The sequence below is a fragment of the Mustelus asterias genome, chromosome 6 (genome assembly GCF_964213995.1).
Source record: "Mustelus asterias chromosome 6, sMusAst1.hap1.1, whole genome shotgun sequence".
Lineage (NCBI taxonomy): Eukaryota > Metazoa > Chordata > Chondrichthyes > Carcharhiniformes > Triakidae > Mustelus > Mustelus asterias.
Window position 1 is genome coordinate 139,831,607 of NC_135806.1, and position 18,183 is coordinate 139,849,789.

Consider the following 18,183-nt stretch of genomic DNA (forward strand, 5'->3'; position numbering starts at 1 on the left):
AATATATAGGACCTTTCATCCTCTCTTGATGCTGTGGATTGTGCCACTTTTTAGTATTAGTTATATAAATAGATGTGGTCTGTTAATCAACAACATTTCATTCTTGTTTTCTGCTCAACATAAATAATCTTCCTATTTCCCAAACACTTCTGAAGAAGAATCTTAGAACATAGAACAGTACAGCACAAGAACAGTCCCTTTTGTGCATGATGTTGTGCCGAACATGACGCCAAATTAACTAATCCCTTCTGCCTGTTCTTGGTCCATATCCCTCTATTCCTTGTATATTCATGTGCTTATCTAAGAGCCCCTTAAATGTCCCTATTTTTTCTGCCTGTACCGTCATCCCTGGCAGCGCGTTCCAAACATCTACCACTCATTCCAGACACATTCCACTTCATGGACTTGAAACATTAACTCTGTTTCTCTCTCCACAGTTGCTGACAGAGTTTCTCTGATACATTTTTTATTTGCTACCAAATAAACCTGTTGGACTTTAACCTGGTGTTGTGAGACTTCTTACTGTGATTACCCCAGTCCAACGCCGGCATCTCCACATCATGACATTTTTTATTAAACAGACTTCCTGTTAGTCAGTAGATTTAGAGAGGTTTTCATCAGTTTTGGGTGATTTCACAAGAAGTGAAGAAACATTTTGAGCAACTTCTGTATTTTGGTGTCAAAAGACAAGGACCTCTGAGTGAGAAAGACAAAACACTGAAGGATTGGAGATGGGTTCTGTCTACGTTTGGCTTTCCACTGTCTTGCTGTCGGTCTCAGTGCGGGGTTTCAGTAGGTGCTTTTTAATAATAATTATTCAAATTTATTTTGTCGCATAAATTGTCCTTTTTGCGACTTCACTGCAGGGTTGAGAGTGGGTGAATGTCTAATGCAGAGTTTGAGGAACAGAGTAGAGAAAGATTGTCAGGTTTCTAGCAAGGCACAAAGAACATGAAACAGGCCATTCAACCCTCCAGCCGGTGCCCAGATTCAATGTGATCAAGGCTGATTAGTATCCTAAAACTACAGCCAGTGCATCCTTTATCTCTGTAGCTATCTCCTTTAAACCCGAAGGTGTGGGCCATCAGGCCCCAATGATTTGTCATAATTTAATATTTAAGTTTCTCCAATACTTCTTCTCTTTGATATTAATTTCCTCACTCTTTTTAATCCCACATTTACTGACTATTTCTGGAATAATACAAAATATTTCTTTAATGCCTCCATCATTTCCTCATTCTCATGTTAATTTCACTTGTCTTTGATCCTTAAGGACCAAATACTTGCCTTGGTTCCACACCTCTCAATATCCTCGCCAAACAGAAAACAATCCATCTCAATTCTGAGATTTTTAATTGACCCCACAGCATCAACACCTTTTGAGGGAGAGATTTCCCAATTTTCACCAAAGTTTCAATGAACAAACGATTCCGGATATCAGCCAGAACTCCCCCATCAGAAGAAATCCATTAGGTCGTCTGTTGTTACAGCTGTAAATGAACTGATATTAAATCATAGAAATAGAAATAGAAATAGAAACCCTACAGTGCAGAAACAGGCCATTCGGCCCATCGAGTCTGCACCGACCACAATCCCACCCAGGCCCTACCCCCATATCCCTACACATTTACCTGCTAATCCCTCTAACCTACACATCTCAGGACACTAAGGGACAATTTTAGCATGGCCAATCAACCTAACCCGAACATCTTTGGACTGTGGGAGGAAACCGGAGCACCCGGGGGAAACCCACGCAGACACGAGGAGAATGTGCAAACTCCACACAGACAGCGACCCAAGCCGGGAATCGAACCCAGGTCCCTGGAGCTGTGAAGCAGCAGTGCTAACCACTGTGCTACCTTGCCGCCCCTGAAGTGATCAGAGAGCATTGTGTCTGAAGAGCAAGTTTGCACTGTCACTGCACCAGAACTGGGCAATATCGGTCTGACTGGGTGATGTATCTATTTATACTCGTTGGCAGACGCAAAATATTGAATGTTGTAGTTTGTTTTTGGAATACTGACGTATGTCCCTGTGCTGTTTTAATATTCTCTCTCTCTCTTTCCCTCTACAGCGTATTCTAAAAATGGTTGGACAATGAGAGTCGCAGATATTGTGAGTGTTGAGGAAGGGGGATCTGCTGTCCTGCCATGTATTTTCACCCACCCAGACACCAATCTCACAGTCACCGGCTCCGTGAAATGGTTCAACAGTTACCCAGAACATATCTTTCAGTGTACATATCCGGGTACAGACCATCCACAGGGTGAACTGTGTGAGAGTGGGAAACAGCGGGATGGGGGGAGTCAATTCAGATTTGTTGGGAACCTCAGCAACAACGATGGCTCGATAATGATGGAGCAGCTGAGCCAGGCGGAAAGTGATGGATATCACTGCCAGGTGGACCTCAATGTTGGAAAATTTAAATCACCGAAAGAAACTATTCTGACAGTGAAAGGTGAGAATCAATGTTCAAGGTTGTAACTGACCCTCTCGTTCAATGGGGGAAGACCCCTATCTGGTCTGGGAGATGATTTGATCTCCAAATGATGGGACAGATTTCCAAGCCCTGGTTGGATGACTTTTTAGTGCCCTGATTGACCAACTGAGCACAATGCTGAGATTAACTAATTAGGGATGCCATGGAGATGTTTTCACACGTGCATGGAATCAGGGAGTCAGAGTAGGAAAGAGGAGGGAGAACTTTTTGAATTCTTCAAGTAGGTGAGGGCAATGTACTTGCAGTGTACATGGACTTCAGTAAGGCTTTTGACAAGGTCCCACATGGGAGACTGATCAAGAAGGTAAGGTGGGAACCAGGGCAATTTGGCAAATTAGATCTAAAATTGGCTCAGTGGCAGGAGGCAAAGGATGTAGGTCAAAGGTTGTTTTTGTGACTCGAAGCCTGTGTACAGTATTTTAAAGTTTCAAGTTTATTTATTATTGTCACATTAACAGGGCGACACAGTAGCACAGCGGATAGCACTGCAACTTGGGGACCCGGGTTCAATTCCTGGCTTGGGTCACTGTCTGTGTGGAGTTTGCACATCCTGCCCGTGTCTGCGTGGGTTTCCTCCGGGTGCTCCAGTTTCCTCCCACATTCTGAAAGACGTGCTGGTTAGGGTGCATTGACCCGAACAGGCGCCGGATTATGGTGACGAGAGGAATTTCACAGTAACTTCATTACAGTGTTAATATAAGCCCACTTGTGACTAATAAATAAATTAACTTAACAAGTAGGCTTACATTAACACTGCAATGAAGTTACTGTGAAAATCCCCTAATTGCCACACTCCAGCACCTGCTCGGTAACACTGAGGGAGAATTTAGCATGGCCAATGTACCGAACCAGCACGTCTTTCGGTGCTGTTGTCTTGCTGTTTGTAGTGTACATTAATGATCTAACAGGGTCTATAATTGCCTGTTTTCTCTCTACCTCCCTTTACTTATAGCACTAATACTGATCTCCTTTAGTTCCTACCTCTCACTAAACCCTGTGCTCCCCAGTATTTCTGGTATCTTATTTGTCTCCTCCTTTGTGAAGACAGAAACAAAGTAGAGAATCATAGAAACCCTACAGTGCAGAAAGAGGCCATTTGGTCCATCGAGTCTGCACCGACCACAATCCCACCCAGGCCCCACCCCATATCCCTACATATTTTACCCGCTAATCCCTCTAATTTATGCATCTCAGGACACTAAGGGGCAATTTTAGCATGGCTAATCAACTTAACCCGCACATCTTTGGACTGTGGGAGGAAGCCGGAGCACCGGAGGAAACCCACGCAGACACGAGGAGAATGTGCAAACTCCACACAGACAGTGACCCAAGCCGGGAATCGAACCCAGGTCCCTGGAGCTGTGAAGCAGCAGTGCTAACTACTGTGCTACCGTGCCGACCACGTATGTATTTAGTTTGTCAGCCATTTCTTCATTCCCATTACAAATGCCCTTGTTTCTGACAGTAAGGGGCTTACATTTGTCGACATCAATCTTTTATTCTTTACAGAAACTTTTACAGTCATTTTTTATGTTATTACTCTCGTACTCTATTTTCCCCTTCTTAATCAATCCCTTCATCCTCCTTTACATCTTACATATAACAGTACAGCACAGAACAGGCCCTTCGGCCCACAATGTTGTGCCGAGCTTTATCTGAAACCAAGATCAAGCTATCCCACTCCCTATCATCCTGGTGTGCTCCATGTGCCTATCCAATAACCGCTTAAATGTTCCTAAAGTGTCTGACTCCACTATCACTGCAGGCAGTCCATTCCACACCCCAACCACTCTCTGCATAAAGAACCTACCTCTGATATCCTTCCTATATCTCCCACCATGAACCCTATAGTTATGCCCCCGAGTAATAGCTCCATCCACCCGAGGAAATAGTCTTTGAACATTCACTCTATCTATCCCCTGCATCATTTTATAAACCTCTATTAAGTCTCCCCTCAGCCTCCTCCGCTCCAGAGAGAACAGCCCTAACTCCCTCAACCTTTCCTCATAAGACCTACCCTCCAAACCAGGCAGCATCCTGGTAAATCTCCTCTGCACTCTTTCCAGCGCTTCCACATCCTTCTTATAGTGAGGTGACCAGAACTGCACACAATATTCCAAATGTGGTCTCACCAAGGTCCTGTACAGTTGCAGCATAACCCCACGGCTCTTTAAACTCCAACCCCCTGTTAATAAAAGCTAACACACTATAGGCCTTCTTCACAGCTCTATCCACTTGAGTGGCAACCTTTAGAGATCTGTGGATATGGACCCAAGATCTCTCTGTTCCTCCACAGTCTTCAGAACCCTACCTTTGACCCTGTAATCCACATTTAAATTAGTCCTACCAAAATGAATCACCTCACATTTATCAGGGTTAAACTCCATTTGCCATTTTTCAGCCCAGCTTTGCATCCTATCTATGTCTCTTTGCAGCCTACAACAGCCCTCCACCTCATCCACTACTCCACCAATCTTGGTGTCATCAGCAAATTTACTGATCCCCCTTCAGCCCCCTCCTCTAAGTCATTAATAAAAATCACAAAGAGCAGAGGACCAAGCACTGATCCCTGTGGCACTCCGCTAGCAACCTGCCTCCAATCCGAAAATTTTCCATCCACCACCACCCTCTGTCTTCGATCAGACAGCCAATTACCAATCGGCCAACTTTCCCTCTATCCCACACCTCCTCACTTTCATCATAAGCCGACCATGGGGGACCTTATCAAACGCCTTACTAAAATCCATGTATATGACATCAACTGCCCTACCTTCATCAACACACTTAGTTACCTCCTCAAAAAATTCTATCAAATTTGTGAGGCACGACTTGCCCTTCACGAATCCATGCTGACTATCCCGGATTAATCCGCATCTTTCTAAATGGTCATAAATCCCATCCCTAAGGACCTTTTCCATCAATTTACCAACCACCGAAGTAAGACTAACCGGTCTATAATTACCAGGGTCATTTCTATTCCCTTTCTTAAACAGAGGAACAACATTCGCCATTCTCCAGTCCTCTGGCACCATCCCCGTGGACAGTGAGGACCCAAAGATCAAAGCCAAAGGCTCTGCAATCTCATCCCTTGCCTCCCAAAGAATCCTCGGATATATTTCATTAGGCCCAGGGGACTTATCGACCTTCAGTTTATTCAAAACTGCCAGGACATCCTCCCTCCGAACATCTATTTCCTCCAGCCTATTAGCCTGTAACACCTTCTCTTCCTCAAAAACATGGCCCCTCTCCTTGGTGAACACAAGAAAAGTATTCATTCATCACCTCGCCTATCTCTACTGACTCCATACACAAGTTCCCACTACTGTCCTTGACCGGCCCTAACCTCACTCTGGTCATTCTTTTATTCCTCACATAAGAGTAAAAAGCCTTGGGGTTTTCCTTGATTTTCCCGCCAAGGACTTCTCATGTCCCCTCCTAGCTCTCCTCAGCCCCTTTTTCAGCTCATTCCTTGCTAACTTGTAACCCTCAATCGAGCCATCTGAACCTTGTTTCCTCATCCCTACATAAGCTTCCCTCTTCCTTTTCACAAGACATTCCACCTCTTTCGTGAACCATGGTTCCCTCACTCGGCCATTTCCTCCCTGCTTGACAGGGACATACCTATCAAGGACACACAGTATTTGTTCCTTGAAAAAGTTCCACTTTTCATTAGTTCCTTTCCCTGACAGTTTCTGTTCCCAACTTATGCCCCCTAATTCTTGCCTAATCGCATCATAATTACCTCTCCCCCAATTGTAAACCTTGCCCTGCCATACGGCCCTATCCCTCTCCATTGCAATAACAAAAGACACGAATTGTGGTCACTATCTCCAAAGTGCTCTCCCACAACCAAATCTAACACTTGGCCTGGTTCATGTCCCAGTACCAAATCCAATGTGGCCTCACCTCTTGTCGGCCTATCCACATATTGTGTCAGGAAACCCTCCTGCACACACTGCACAAAAACTGCCCCATCCGAACTATTCGACCTACAAAGGTTCCACTCAATATTTGGAAAGTTAAAGTCCCCCATGACAACTACCCTGTGACCCCCACACATATCCATAATCTGCTTAGCAATTTCTTCCTCCACATCTCTATTACTATTTGGGGGCCTATAGTAAACTCCTAACAACGTGACTGCTCCTTTCCTATTTCTAACCTCAGCCCATATTACCTCAGTGTGCAGATCCCCTTCGAAGTGCCTTTCCGCAGCCGTTAAACTATCCTTGATTAACAATGCTACTCCTCCACCTCTTTTACCAGCTTCCCTACACTTACTGAAACATCTATACCCCGGAACGTCCAACAACCATTCCTGTCCTTGTTCTACCCACGTCTCCGTAATGGCCACCACATCGTAGTCCCAAGTACCAATCCACGCCCCTAGTTCATCTACCTTGTTCCGGATGCTCCTTGCATTGAAGTAGACACACTTCAAACCACCTTCCTGTCTACCTGTACCCACCCTTGACCCTGATACCTTCCCCAGTACCTCACCACCCTCAACACTGACTTCTGGACTACAACTCCTTTTCCCAATCCCCTGACAAATTAGTTTAAACCCCCCTGAAGAGCCGTATCAAATTTCTCTCCCAGGATATTTGTGCCCCTCTGGTTCAGGTGCACCCCGTCCTGTTTGTACAGGTCCCACCTTCCCCAGAATGTGTTCCAATTATCCACGTATCTGAAACCCTCCCTCCTACACCATCCCTGCAACCACATGTTTAACTGCACTCTCTCCCTGTTCCTCAACTCGCTATCACGTGGCACCGGTAACGTACCAGAGATGACCACATGTTTTGTCTTGGCTCTCAGCTTCCAGCCCAGCTCCCGAAATTCCTGTTTTAAATCCCTGTCCCTTCTCTTACCTATGTCGTTGGTACCAATGTGTACCACGACTTGTGACTGTTTCCCCTCCCCCTTAAGAATCCGGAAAACACGGTCCGAGACGTCACGGACCTTGGCATCCGGTAGGTAACATACCATCCGTGAGTCTCTTTTTCTGCCACAGAACCTCCTATCTATCCCTCTAACTAACGAGTCCCCAATAACTATTGCCCTCCCACTCTCCCCCTTACCCTCCCGAGCCACAGAGACGAACACAGTGCTGGAGATCCTCTCACTGCGGCTCACCACTGGTATGTCGTCCCCCTCAACTGTATCCAAAGTGGAATACTTGTTGCTAAGGGGAACGACCACAGGGGATCCCTGCACAGACTGCTTCCTCCCAGCCCCTCTCACCATCACCCATCTGTTTTCATTCCTCGGAGTAACTGTATCCCTAAAGCTTCTGTCTATGGCCACCTCTGCATCCCTAATGATCCTAAGTTCATCCAACTCTAGCTCCAGTTCCCTAACACGGTTTTGGAGGAGCTGCAGATGGGTGCACTTCCCACAGATGTAATCAGCAGGGACACTGTCGTCGTCCCTCACCTCAAACATAGTGCAAGAGGAACATAGCACTGCCTGCACACCCTTCCCCTCTAGATACCTTGCCAGTACCAGGTAGAAACAGCAAAAATGAATTAAACTCACCCCTGCTCGCCCTGTCCCACAAGCCCTGTGAGCCAAAGCCCTTATAGCTCACACTCTGCTTCCCACAAGCCCTGTGAGCCAAAGCCCTTATAGCTCACACTCTGCTTCCCACACACTCCGCTGCCCGCTCCCGACGCTGCCCGCTGTATACTGCAGCCTACCTTTTATACTTCGCGCGCTTAAAAAACCCTTCCCAGATTCCTTAGCAGCCCACTTCCGGTTTTCACTTTAAACTTAAGAAAAATACTACTACAAAAGTAAAGGCCAAAAAACACCACACACACTAACTGACTAAATAAATAAATAAATAATTCAATCAATCTCTCACCAGCACTCCTGCCTCCAATCACTCCCTCTCTGCTTGCTCCAGTGGAACAATTTGCTGAATTCTAAACTGCTTCCCTACCTCAGATCTGTTGTTTCTTCTGGCCAATGTGTATGCCTCTTCCTTGGATCCAATACTATCTCTAATTTCCCATGTAAGACATGGTTTGGCCACCTTTCCCATTTTACTTTTGTGCCAGACAGGAATAAACAATTGTTGCAGTTCACCCCATACGCTCTTTGAATGTTTGCCATTGCCTATCCACTATCATCCCTTTAAATAACATTTCCTAATCCATCTTAGCGAACCTGCACCTCATTCCATCGTAGTATCCTTTATTAAGATTCAGGACCCTCATCTCAGAATCAATTACCTCACTCTCCATTTTGATGAAAAATTCTACCATATTCTGGTCACAAGGAATCTTGCATAACTAGATTATCAACTATTCCTTTCTCATTAGACAATACCCAGTCTAGGATGATCTGTTCTCTAGTTGGTCCCTCAACGTATTGCTCCAGAAAACCATCCTGTATACACTCCAAGAATGTCCCCTCTATGGTATTGTGACTAATTTGATTTGCCCAATCTATATGCAGATTAAAGTCATCTAAATTACAGATGTTCCTTTATCACTTGCATCTCTGATTTCCTGTTTAATGTTATTCCCAACATTCCCACTACAGTTTGGGGGGCCTAGATGTCATCCCCACTAACATTTTTTTGCCCCTTAATGTTTCTTAGCTCTACCCATACAGATTCCATATGGTCAGAGCTAATATCTTTCCTCACTATTGTGTTAATTTCCTCTTTAACCGGCAATGCAACTCCACTGCCTTTTCCTTCCTAAACACCGAGACCTCAGAGTTCAATTCCATGCCTGGTCACCCAGCAGCTGTGTTTCATAATTTTAACTATATCATACCCGTTTATGCAATTAATTCATCCACTTTATTGAGAATGCTCCACGGATTCAGGTACAAAGCTTTAAGGCTTGCCTTTTTAACATTACTTGTTACATTCCCAATATTTTTCACTGTGACCATGTTTAATTCTGGCCCTTCGATTTCTTTGCCTATCACTTTTCTTATTCCCCTTTCTGTATTTTGTTCTTGTCCTTCATTCCCTCTCTTCAGACACCTTGCATAGATTGCCATTCTCCCCTGCCATTTCAGCTTAAACCCCAAACACTCGAGCAAATACTCACCCCTAGGACGTCAGGTGTAACCAGCCCAGTGTGTACTGGTCCCACCTCCCCCAGAACTGCTCCCAATGTCCCAGGGATCTGAAACCCTCCCCCCTCACACCATCTCTTCAGTCACGTATTCATCCGATATATCCTGCTATTTCTACTCTGACCAGCATGTGGCACTGGTAGTATTCCTGAAATCAGTACCTTTGTGGTCCTACTTTTCAACTTACTTCCTAACTCCCTATATAATGCTTTTAGGACTTCATTCTTTTTTCTACCTACATTGTTTTTACCAATGTGTATTATGACCACTGGCTAGATGGGAATATGAGGGGGTGGGTATGATCAGTAAGTTCACAGATGACACAGAATTAGAAATAGCAAGAGTCATAAAACAGGCCCCTCATAGTAGTTATACAATTGGACAGAGCATGAAACAAGAAACCATTGGGGTTTGTAGTACAGGCAATGCAATAATTGTGGGGGACATTAATTTTCATATAGACTGGGACAATCAAATTGGCAAGAGTAGTCTAGATTGAAGGTGAGTTTGTGGAATGTTTTCTGAAGCTGCCTGTGGTGGAACCACCCACAGATAAAGCTATCTTAGATTTGGTATTGTGTAGTGAATCAGGATTAATTAGTAATGCCATTGCAAAGAATCCACTGGGAAACAGCGATTGAATTCCAGTTTAAATTTGAAAGTGACATATCCCAAGCACAAACAAGAATCTTAAACTTGAGCAAAACCCGTTATATAGGTATGAGGGGAGAACTGGCTAAATAGACTAAAAGGTTTGGCTGTAAATAAACAGTAGAAAACAGAAAGAATTCAAAATGTTCAAAAGTATTTATTCTATTGAAAAAAAAACTTAGCAAGAAAGACCATAGCTCACTCAGAATGTTAGGGATAGTTTTAGATTAGAAAAGGAGGCTTCTAATATTGCAAAGAATCCTACAAGTCTGAGGATTAGGAATGTTTTAGAAACCAGCCAAGGGCAATCAAAAAGTTGACAAAAAGGGAAACGAATAGAATGTTAGAGTAAACTAGCCAGCTATATAAAAACAGATTGTAAGAGATTTTTATAAGTATATAAAAAGAAAGAGAATAACTGAAGTTAACTTTGGTCCATTAGAATCAAAGACAGGTGAAATTAACATGAGAATGAGGAAATGATGGGGCATTAAACAAATATTTAGTATTATTCCAGAAATAGTCAGCAAACGTGGGGCTAAAAAGAGTGAGGGAATTAGGAAAATTAATGTCAAAGAGAAGTAGATCTGGAGAAACTTAAAAGATTAAATAGTGACAAATCCCAGGGGCCTGATGGCCCACTGCCTCAGACTTAAAGGCGATAACTGCAGAGATGAAGGATGTGCTTACTGGCTGTCGTTTTTCAAAATTTGATTTGATTTATTATTGTCACGTATTAACGAACAGTGAAAAGTATTGTTTCTTGCGTGCTATACAGACAAAACATACCGTTCATAGAGAAGGAAAGGAGAGAGCGCAGAATGTAGTGTTACAGTCATAGCTAGGGTGTAGAGAAAGATCAACTTAATGCAAGGTAAGTCCATTCAAAAATCTGACAGCAGCAGGGAAGAAGCTGTTCTTGAGTCGGTTGGTACGTGATCTCAGAATTCATTAGCTTCAGAAAAATCTCATCAGATTTCAAGTCAGCAAATGTTACTTCATATTTCTAGAAAGGTGAGGGAGGAAATAGGGAAACACGGGCCAGTTAGTCTATATCAGTTCTTGGAAAAAAGCTGAAATCTATTATTAAGGAAGTATTGAGAATGCACTTGGAAAAACCTAATCTGATCAGCTGAGATCTAAGCTCTGCAGTCCTGCCACATTTAGTTCTGAATGGTGGCAAGCTATTAAATGGCTCCCTGGAGGAGGAGGCCCCACACAGACTGCAGTGGATTAAGAAGGCAGCTCACTACCACCTTCTCAAAGGCAATTAGCACAGGGGAATAAAAATGCTGATCTAGCCAGCAATGCCCATATCCCACGAAATAATAAAAAAAGAACAAGTCAACACAGTTTTTCTGAAGGGAAATGCTTTTTAACACATTTATTGGAGTTTTTTGAGAGTTAACTAGTAAGGGGGAACCCATAGATAAAGGTGCAATCTTGAGTCCACTCCCGCCATCCATGGAAATGCCAGTGGGGGACCAAGATAGGGAAGTTGCAGATCTTGCCAACAAGATCGCAATTTCGGATCTTCCCTGCCACTCACTTAGTGATGTCATCAGGTTCGCGTCCACAAAGAGCGTGAATCTGATTTACATACATTTCAATACATTTGAATATTATTAAAATGACCCCTCGCCAGATATTGACCTCCAGCCCCTGTATTTTCAAATCACACCAATGTAACGTCACGTCGGTGTGGTTTACAACAGGTTCACCCAGATGTGAATCTGTCATGGGGATTCCCCCGGGGGTGTAAAGGTAAGTATAGCTCCCGGGGGGCGGGGGGGGCACATAGGCAGGCAGTGGCCTGGCAATTCCCCCTGGCACTGCCCATTGGCACAGGTCAGCATTGCCAGGTTGGCACCATGGCCATGCTACCTTGGCAGTACCACTCTAGGAGCGCCACCCTGGCAACATCAACCAGCACTAAGGTACGGACCGCAGTGGTAGCCTCAGGCGAGAGGGATTCATTTATATAAGTTGGTGGGCTAGAGCAGGCAGGGGAGCAGGAGATGCCAGCAATGGTCGTTTTGGAGTGGGCGGGGTGCCAGCTCTGACTGTGGGGTGGGCGGGGGAGGAGTGAAGATGAAGGGGCCGCTAATCGCAACTGGGGCTGGGGAGGTTTGAGTTGAATGTCGGCTCCAATGGGGATGGGGTGGAGAGAGGTGCCCTTGAAACCTCCGTGGTGAGCTGCGGGGTGAGCTTTAATGCTGTTCTAATGGGATCTCAGTGCAGACGGGCTTTGCTGGTGTGTTGAGGCTCCGTCCCCTTGCCTGACAACGCCCCCTTGATTTTTTTTGGCAGAGTGTCATAAGATCTGAAGAGAAACCAGCCTGTTTCTCTGGAGATAAACACGTCGGTTTTCTCACTGGAAACAAAACTGTGCCATTTTTTTGGAAGATTTCACCCACAGTATATCTGGATTTCCAGAAGGTTTTCAACAAGGTGTCCCACAAAAGGTTAATATGCAAGACAAAGGCTCATGGAGTCAGATGTAATGTTTTAGCATGGATCGATTGTTTAATATATAGAGAGTGGGCATAAATAGGGCTTTTTCAAGTTGGCAGGCAGTGAATAGCGTTGTGCCAAAGGAATCAGAGCAGGGGCCTCAGGGCGTTCCGGTGGCACAGTGGCATTGTTGCCTCACAGCGCCAAAATTCCGGGTTCGATTCCAGCCTTGGGTGACTGTCTGTGGGGAAAGTAATGACTTTAACAAGGCCCACAGTGTGGACCTCTTAGAATACGAGCTCACAGATTAAGGCAGTAATGGCTTGTCCATTCAGGGAGCCCTGCATGTGTACATAATGTGGAGTGTCAGGGTTACTGGCACTCTGTGTTTATGGTCTGTATGAAAAAGTACCTGGCTGAGTGTTGCTGACTATGTAAATAAATCTAAACTTGGTGAAGTGAGGAGTTTTTTCAGTGGCGACATGGTAAAACATAACCCTGAAGGAATTCATGCTCAACAGTTGGCCTAAGTTGGGATAAGCCATTCTAATGCTTCAGGCCTTTGTTTGGAAGTTTACACTTGTTCAACCCTGTCAAGGACTGGGCCCAATATGTGGAACGCATGTGTTACTTTTTTTGGGCAAACGACATTATGGCAGACGAAAAACAACGGGTAATTCTCCTGACTGCCTGTGGGGCTTCAGTATTCGCTGTCTTTCGGAGTTTAACTTTCTCTGAGGCACCTTTCAAGAGTTGACTGAACCAGTTAGAGAATACTACGACCCCAAGCCATCCCTAATTCTGAGATGTTATTGCTTTTACTCGGCAATCTGAGAGCCAGAGGAATCTGTCACGGGTTTCCTAACCAGGTTAAGATAACTAGCGGAAGCATGTGAATTTGGTTTAACCCTTAACGAAGTGCTGAGGAACCATCTGGAATGCAGGATTAATAACGTAACTATTCAAAACCACCTATTAGCTGAAGCTCAACTGGACTACAGCTGGCCTTATCATTGGGAAATGCTGCAAGTGGAGCACGAATTGCAAAGCACCCAGTAGAAGTGGACAGCCAGGCCAGTTCGACTGAGTTCGGGGATCACCACTTGAGTACAGATGATTACATAGCCTCACTCAGAAAGTATCCAGATACACATAACTCCAGGTCTACCCACAGCACAGCCTCAAAACAAAGCCAAACTTTGGCCAGTCACAAGTCCCTTCAGAATCTCACATTGTAATTGTTGTCGGTATGCAGAGTCGAAACAACAAAGGAGTGCTACAAGACCTAGATTTAGAAAAACAACTCATAGGCTGGTATGCAGGAAAGTTCAGATCTCGGAAGGTCTGATTTAGAACAATTAAATTGCATATCGATGTCCAAGTCAGACCCAATCAAGATAAATGTATGGTTAAATGGGCATCCAGTACTAATGGAGGTCGATACCAGTGCGGCCATATCAATGGTCAGAGAATCAATGTTCCATAAAATTTGCTCTGAACTCCAGCCCTTAACTTTACTCAATATTTCAGCAAGGCTGCGAAACTATACAGGGAAACCTTTGTGAATTGTGGGTACAACCTTAGTCACTCTTTCCTGTGAAAGGCAGCTGGTTCGGTTACCAGTGATTGTAGTGGAGGCTTCAGGGCCAAGCCTAATGGAACAAAATTAGTGGCGAGAGATCCACCTAGATTGGCTCAACATTTTTAAGCTAGAGGATGGCCACCTTAGTGAAGTCCTGCTTAAATACCCTAAAGTTTTCCAGGAAGGTCTAGGGACCAAAAAAGGAGCCAAGGCGACCTTATGTTGACCAGGAAGCGATTCCACGATTTTGCAAGGTCTGCCCAGTACCAATTGCCTTGTAGGAAAAAGTTGAAGCAGAAATCTGAAGACTGGAACATGAAGGGATCATCAAAGCAGTCCAATTTGCGGAATGGGCAGCACCAGTCATACCAATTTTGAAACCAGGTGGATCAGTCCGCTTTTGTGGGGATTTTAAATAAATGGCAAACAGTTTCTCAAAGTTGGATAAATACCCAATCCCTCGGATCAAGGATTTATGCATGAAGTTTTCAAAACTTGATGCGAGTCATGCTAACTTACAATTATAGGTAGATGAGGATTCCCAGAGATATTCATACTCATAAGAGTCTTTACCAATACACTAGACTGCCATTTGGAGTATTGTCAGCCTGCGCAATCTCCCAGAAAATGATGGAGAACATTTTACAAGGTCTACCTCAAGTTGCTCCTTATCTGGATGATATCCTCATAACAGGAAAAACATATAAGGAGCACCTGGAGAACCTTGAGGAAGTTCGAAATCAGTTTTCAAAGACAGGCATATGCCTAAGAAGAAAATGTGTATTCCAGATCTCCCAAGTGACCTATTGGTGCTACAGAGCAGACAAGTCTGGTCTGCGCCCCTTGGCGGACAAGGTGCAGGCATTCAAAGGTGTCCCGGCTCTCACATCCATCCAGGAGTTAAGATTATTTCTGGGGTTGGTAACCTACTTTGGGAAATTTATACCCAACCATGCCTCCACCCTGGCTCCATTACACCAACTACTAAAAAAGGATCAGCCTGGGGAGTGGTCGTCCCGTCAATTCTTGGTTTTCAATAATGTAAAGCAATGTTCGTCGAATGTAATGACACATTATGATCCCAGGAAAGAACTATTACTGATTTGCGACGTGTCCTCATATGACAACAGGGCGGTATTGGCACATAGGTGGCCAAACAGAGAGAAATGCCCAATTGTGTACGCTTCCAGGACCTTGGCTGTCGCGGAACACAAATATGCCCACTTCAACAAAGAAGGGATGGTGGTGATAAATGATCTGAAAAAATTCCACCAGGACCTATGTCAGAAGTGTTTAATCTACCAAGACAAAACTATCCTCGATTGTCATAAAAACCCATCTGGTTCGCTAATGTCATTTTGGGAAGGAAATCGATCTGCTTCCTTTCCTAGTCTGGTCACTTCCATTGAAAGAATAAAAAAAAGCCTCAACAGTTAAGAGAACGTAAATTAAAGATATACTTCTGAGAATAGCTGGAGCTAAGGAGAAGTCTCCAGGCAACAGCATTCTTACAGGTGGTCCCAACAGAAGAAAATAAGTTTAAGAATTATGTGTCTTACAAGAGAATTCTTGGGGGAATTAGGAAGTAATCCTGAGTGTATAATGTATAAAATTACAAACTATATTATTAAGTTAACAGTGCTTGTTTTATTCTTTTATGTAAAACAAAGTCACTTCTGTTAAAAGAAAACTGAAATCTTGCGGTTCCATTGGTTGAAACAAGGTATTCAGATTTTTTAATATCTTAACATCCTCAAACCAGACGGCAACATCATCCAGACACTGATCATTCTGTTGTTTGACCTTTCCTCAGGTGCTCGTGGAAATGACCCCGTGGTGAATGGGACTGAGGGAGCTTCGGTTACATTGCCCTGTATGTTCACACCCAGCAACACTCACAAACTGACCACTGTTAGCTGGATGAGGAAGGAGCCCTACCAACACGTGGTCACATTTAGAGTCCAATCAAATGGATTGTGGACAACTGAAAATGGTGGAAATCGATACGAGTTCATTGGGAATCCAAAGGAAGGAAATGCCTCAATTAGGATAAACCAGTTGAGTGTGAATGACAATGACACTTACCTGTGTCTGGTGGAGTACACATCGCCCAATTATTATTATCTGATCCTGAATGAGACACGTCTGCAGGTCATACATGGTAAAAAAATCATTGCTAAAGTAAAGTTTATTTATTTATTAGTCACAGGTAGGCTTGCATTAACACTGTGATGAAGTTACTGTGAAAATCCCTGAGTCGCTATACTCCGGCACCTGTTTGGGTACACAGAGGGAGAATTTAGCATGGCCAAATCACCTAACCTGCACATCTTTGGACTGTGGGAGGAAATCGGGAGCACCTGGAGGAAACCCACCCAAACATATGGAGAACATGCAAACTCCACACAGACAGTGACCCAAGCTGGGAATCGAACCTGGGTCCCTGGCTCTGTGAGGCAGCAGTGCTAACCACTGTGCCACCGTGCCGCCTGCTATGCTATGTTCTCCAGTGAAGAGAGAGTTTACTTTGAGAGTGGATGGTGTAACAGAAAACATCCACTCTGACTCAATTGCAGCATTCTTGCCATTGAGTCAGTAGGTCATGGGTTCAAGTCCCACTCCAGGATTTGAGCACAAATTCTAAACTGACACGCCAATGTAACACTGAGAAATTGTAATTGCATATTTCCAAAGTTTTATTAAACTGAGGCCTGTCTGTCCTCTAAGATGCACGTAGAAGATCCCACAGCACCATTTTGAAGAAGAATATGGGAGTTATCCCTGGTGTCATGGCCAATATTTATACATGCGAACGTAAGAATTAAAAGAAGGAGTATGCTATTCAACTTCTCAAGCCTGCTCCATCATTCAGTAAGATCATGACTGACCTGATTCTGGCTCTTTTAGCATCAACTCCACTTTCCTGCCTATTTTTATAGTCTTTGACTATCTTTTTAGTCAAGCACCTATCTACCTTTGTCAATGACCCTGCCCCCACCATTTTCTGAGGAATAGAGTTCCAAAGATTCACGACCATCGGTGAGAAACAATTTCTCACCTCCGTCTTAAATGAGAGACTTTTTTTTCAATTAATTAGAGTCATAGAGTCAAAGGGGTTTACAGCATGGAAACAGGCTCTTCGGCCCAACTTCTCCATGCCGCCTCTTTTTTTTTAAAGCCCTAAGCTAGTCCCAATTGCCTGTATTTGGTCCATATCCCTCTATACCCATCTTACCCATGTAACTGTCTAAATGCTTTTAAAAAGACAAAACTGCACCCGTCTCTACTACTACTTCTGGCAGCTTGTTCCAGACACTCACCGCCCTCTGTGTGAAAAAATTGCCCCTCTGGACACTTTTGTATCTCTTCCCTCTCACTTTAAACCTATGCCCTCTACTTTTCGACTCCCCTACCTTTGGGAAAAGATATTGACTATCTAGCTGATCTGTGCCCCTCATTATTTTATAGACCTCTATAAGATCACTCCTCAGCCTTCTACACTCCAGAGAAAAAAGTCCCAGTCTATCCAGCCTCTCCTTATACCCAAACCATCAAGTCCCGGTAGCATCCTAGTAAATCTTTTCTGCACTCTTTTTAGTTTAATAATATTCTTTCTAGAATAGGATGACCAGAACTGTACACATTATTCCAAGTGTGGCCTTACCAATGTCTTGTACAACTTCAACAAGATGTCCCAACTCCTGTATTCAATGTTCAGACCAATGAAACCAAGCATGCCGAATGCTTTCTTCACCACTCTGTCCACCTGTAACTCCACTTTCAAGGAGCTATGAATCTGTACCCCGAGATCTCTTTGTTCTGTAACTCTCTCCAATGCCCTACCATAAACTGAGTAAGTCCTGCCCTGGTTCAATCTACCAAAACGCATCACCTCGCA

The 18,183-nt window shown here is 44.1% G+C and overlaps 1 protein-coding gene across 1 annotated transcript in view; it reads left to right on the forward strand.

Annotated features, from left to right (window-relative positions):
- The first annotated feature begins 694 nt into the window (after window positions 1-694).
- LOC144495190 (uncharacterized) overlaps window positions 695-18,183 on the forward strand; it is a 984,403-nt gene continuing 966,914 nt past the window's right edge. Inside the window, exon 1 of the mRNA XM_078215220.1 lies at window positions 695-792. Coding sequence (XP_078071346.1) covers window positions 732-792 — 61 coding nt within the window. The 5' untranslated portion in view covers window positions 695-731. The remainder of the gene's footprint in view (window positions 793-18,183) is intronic.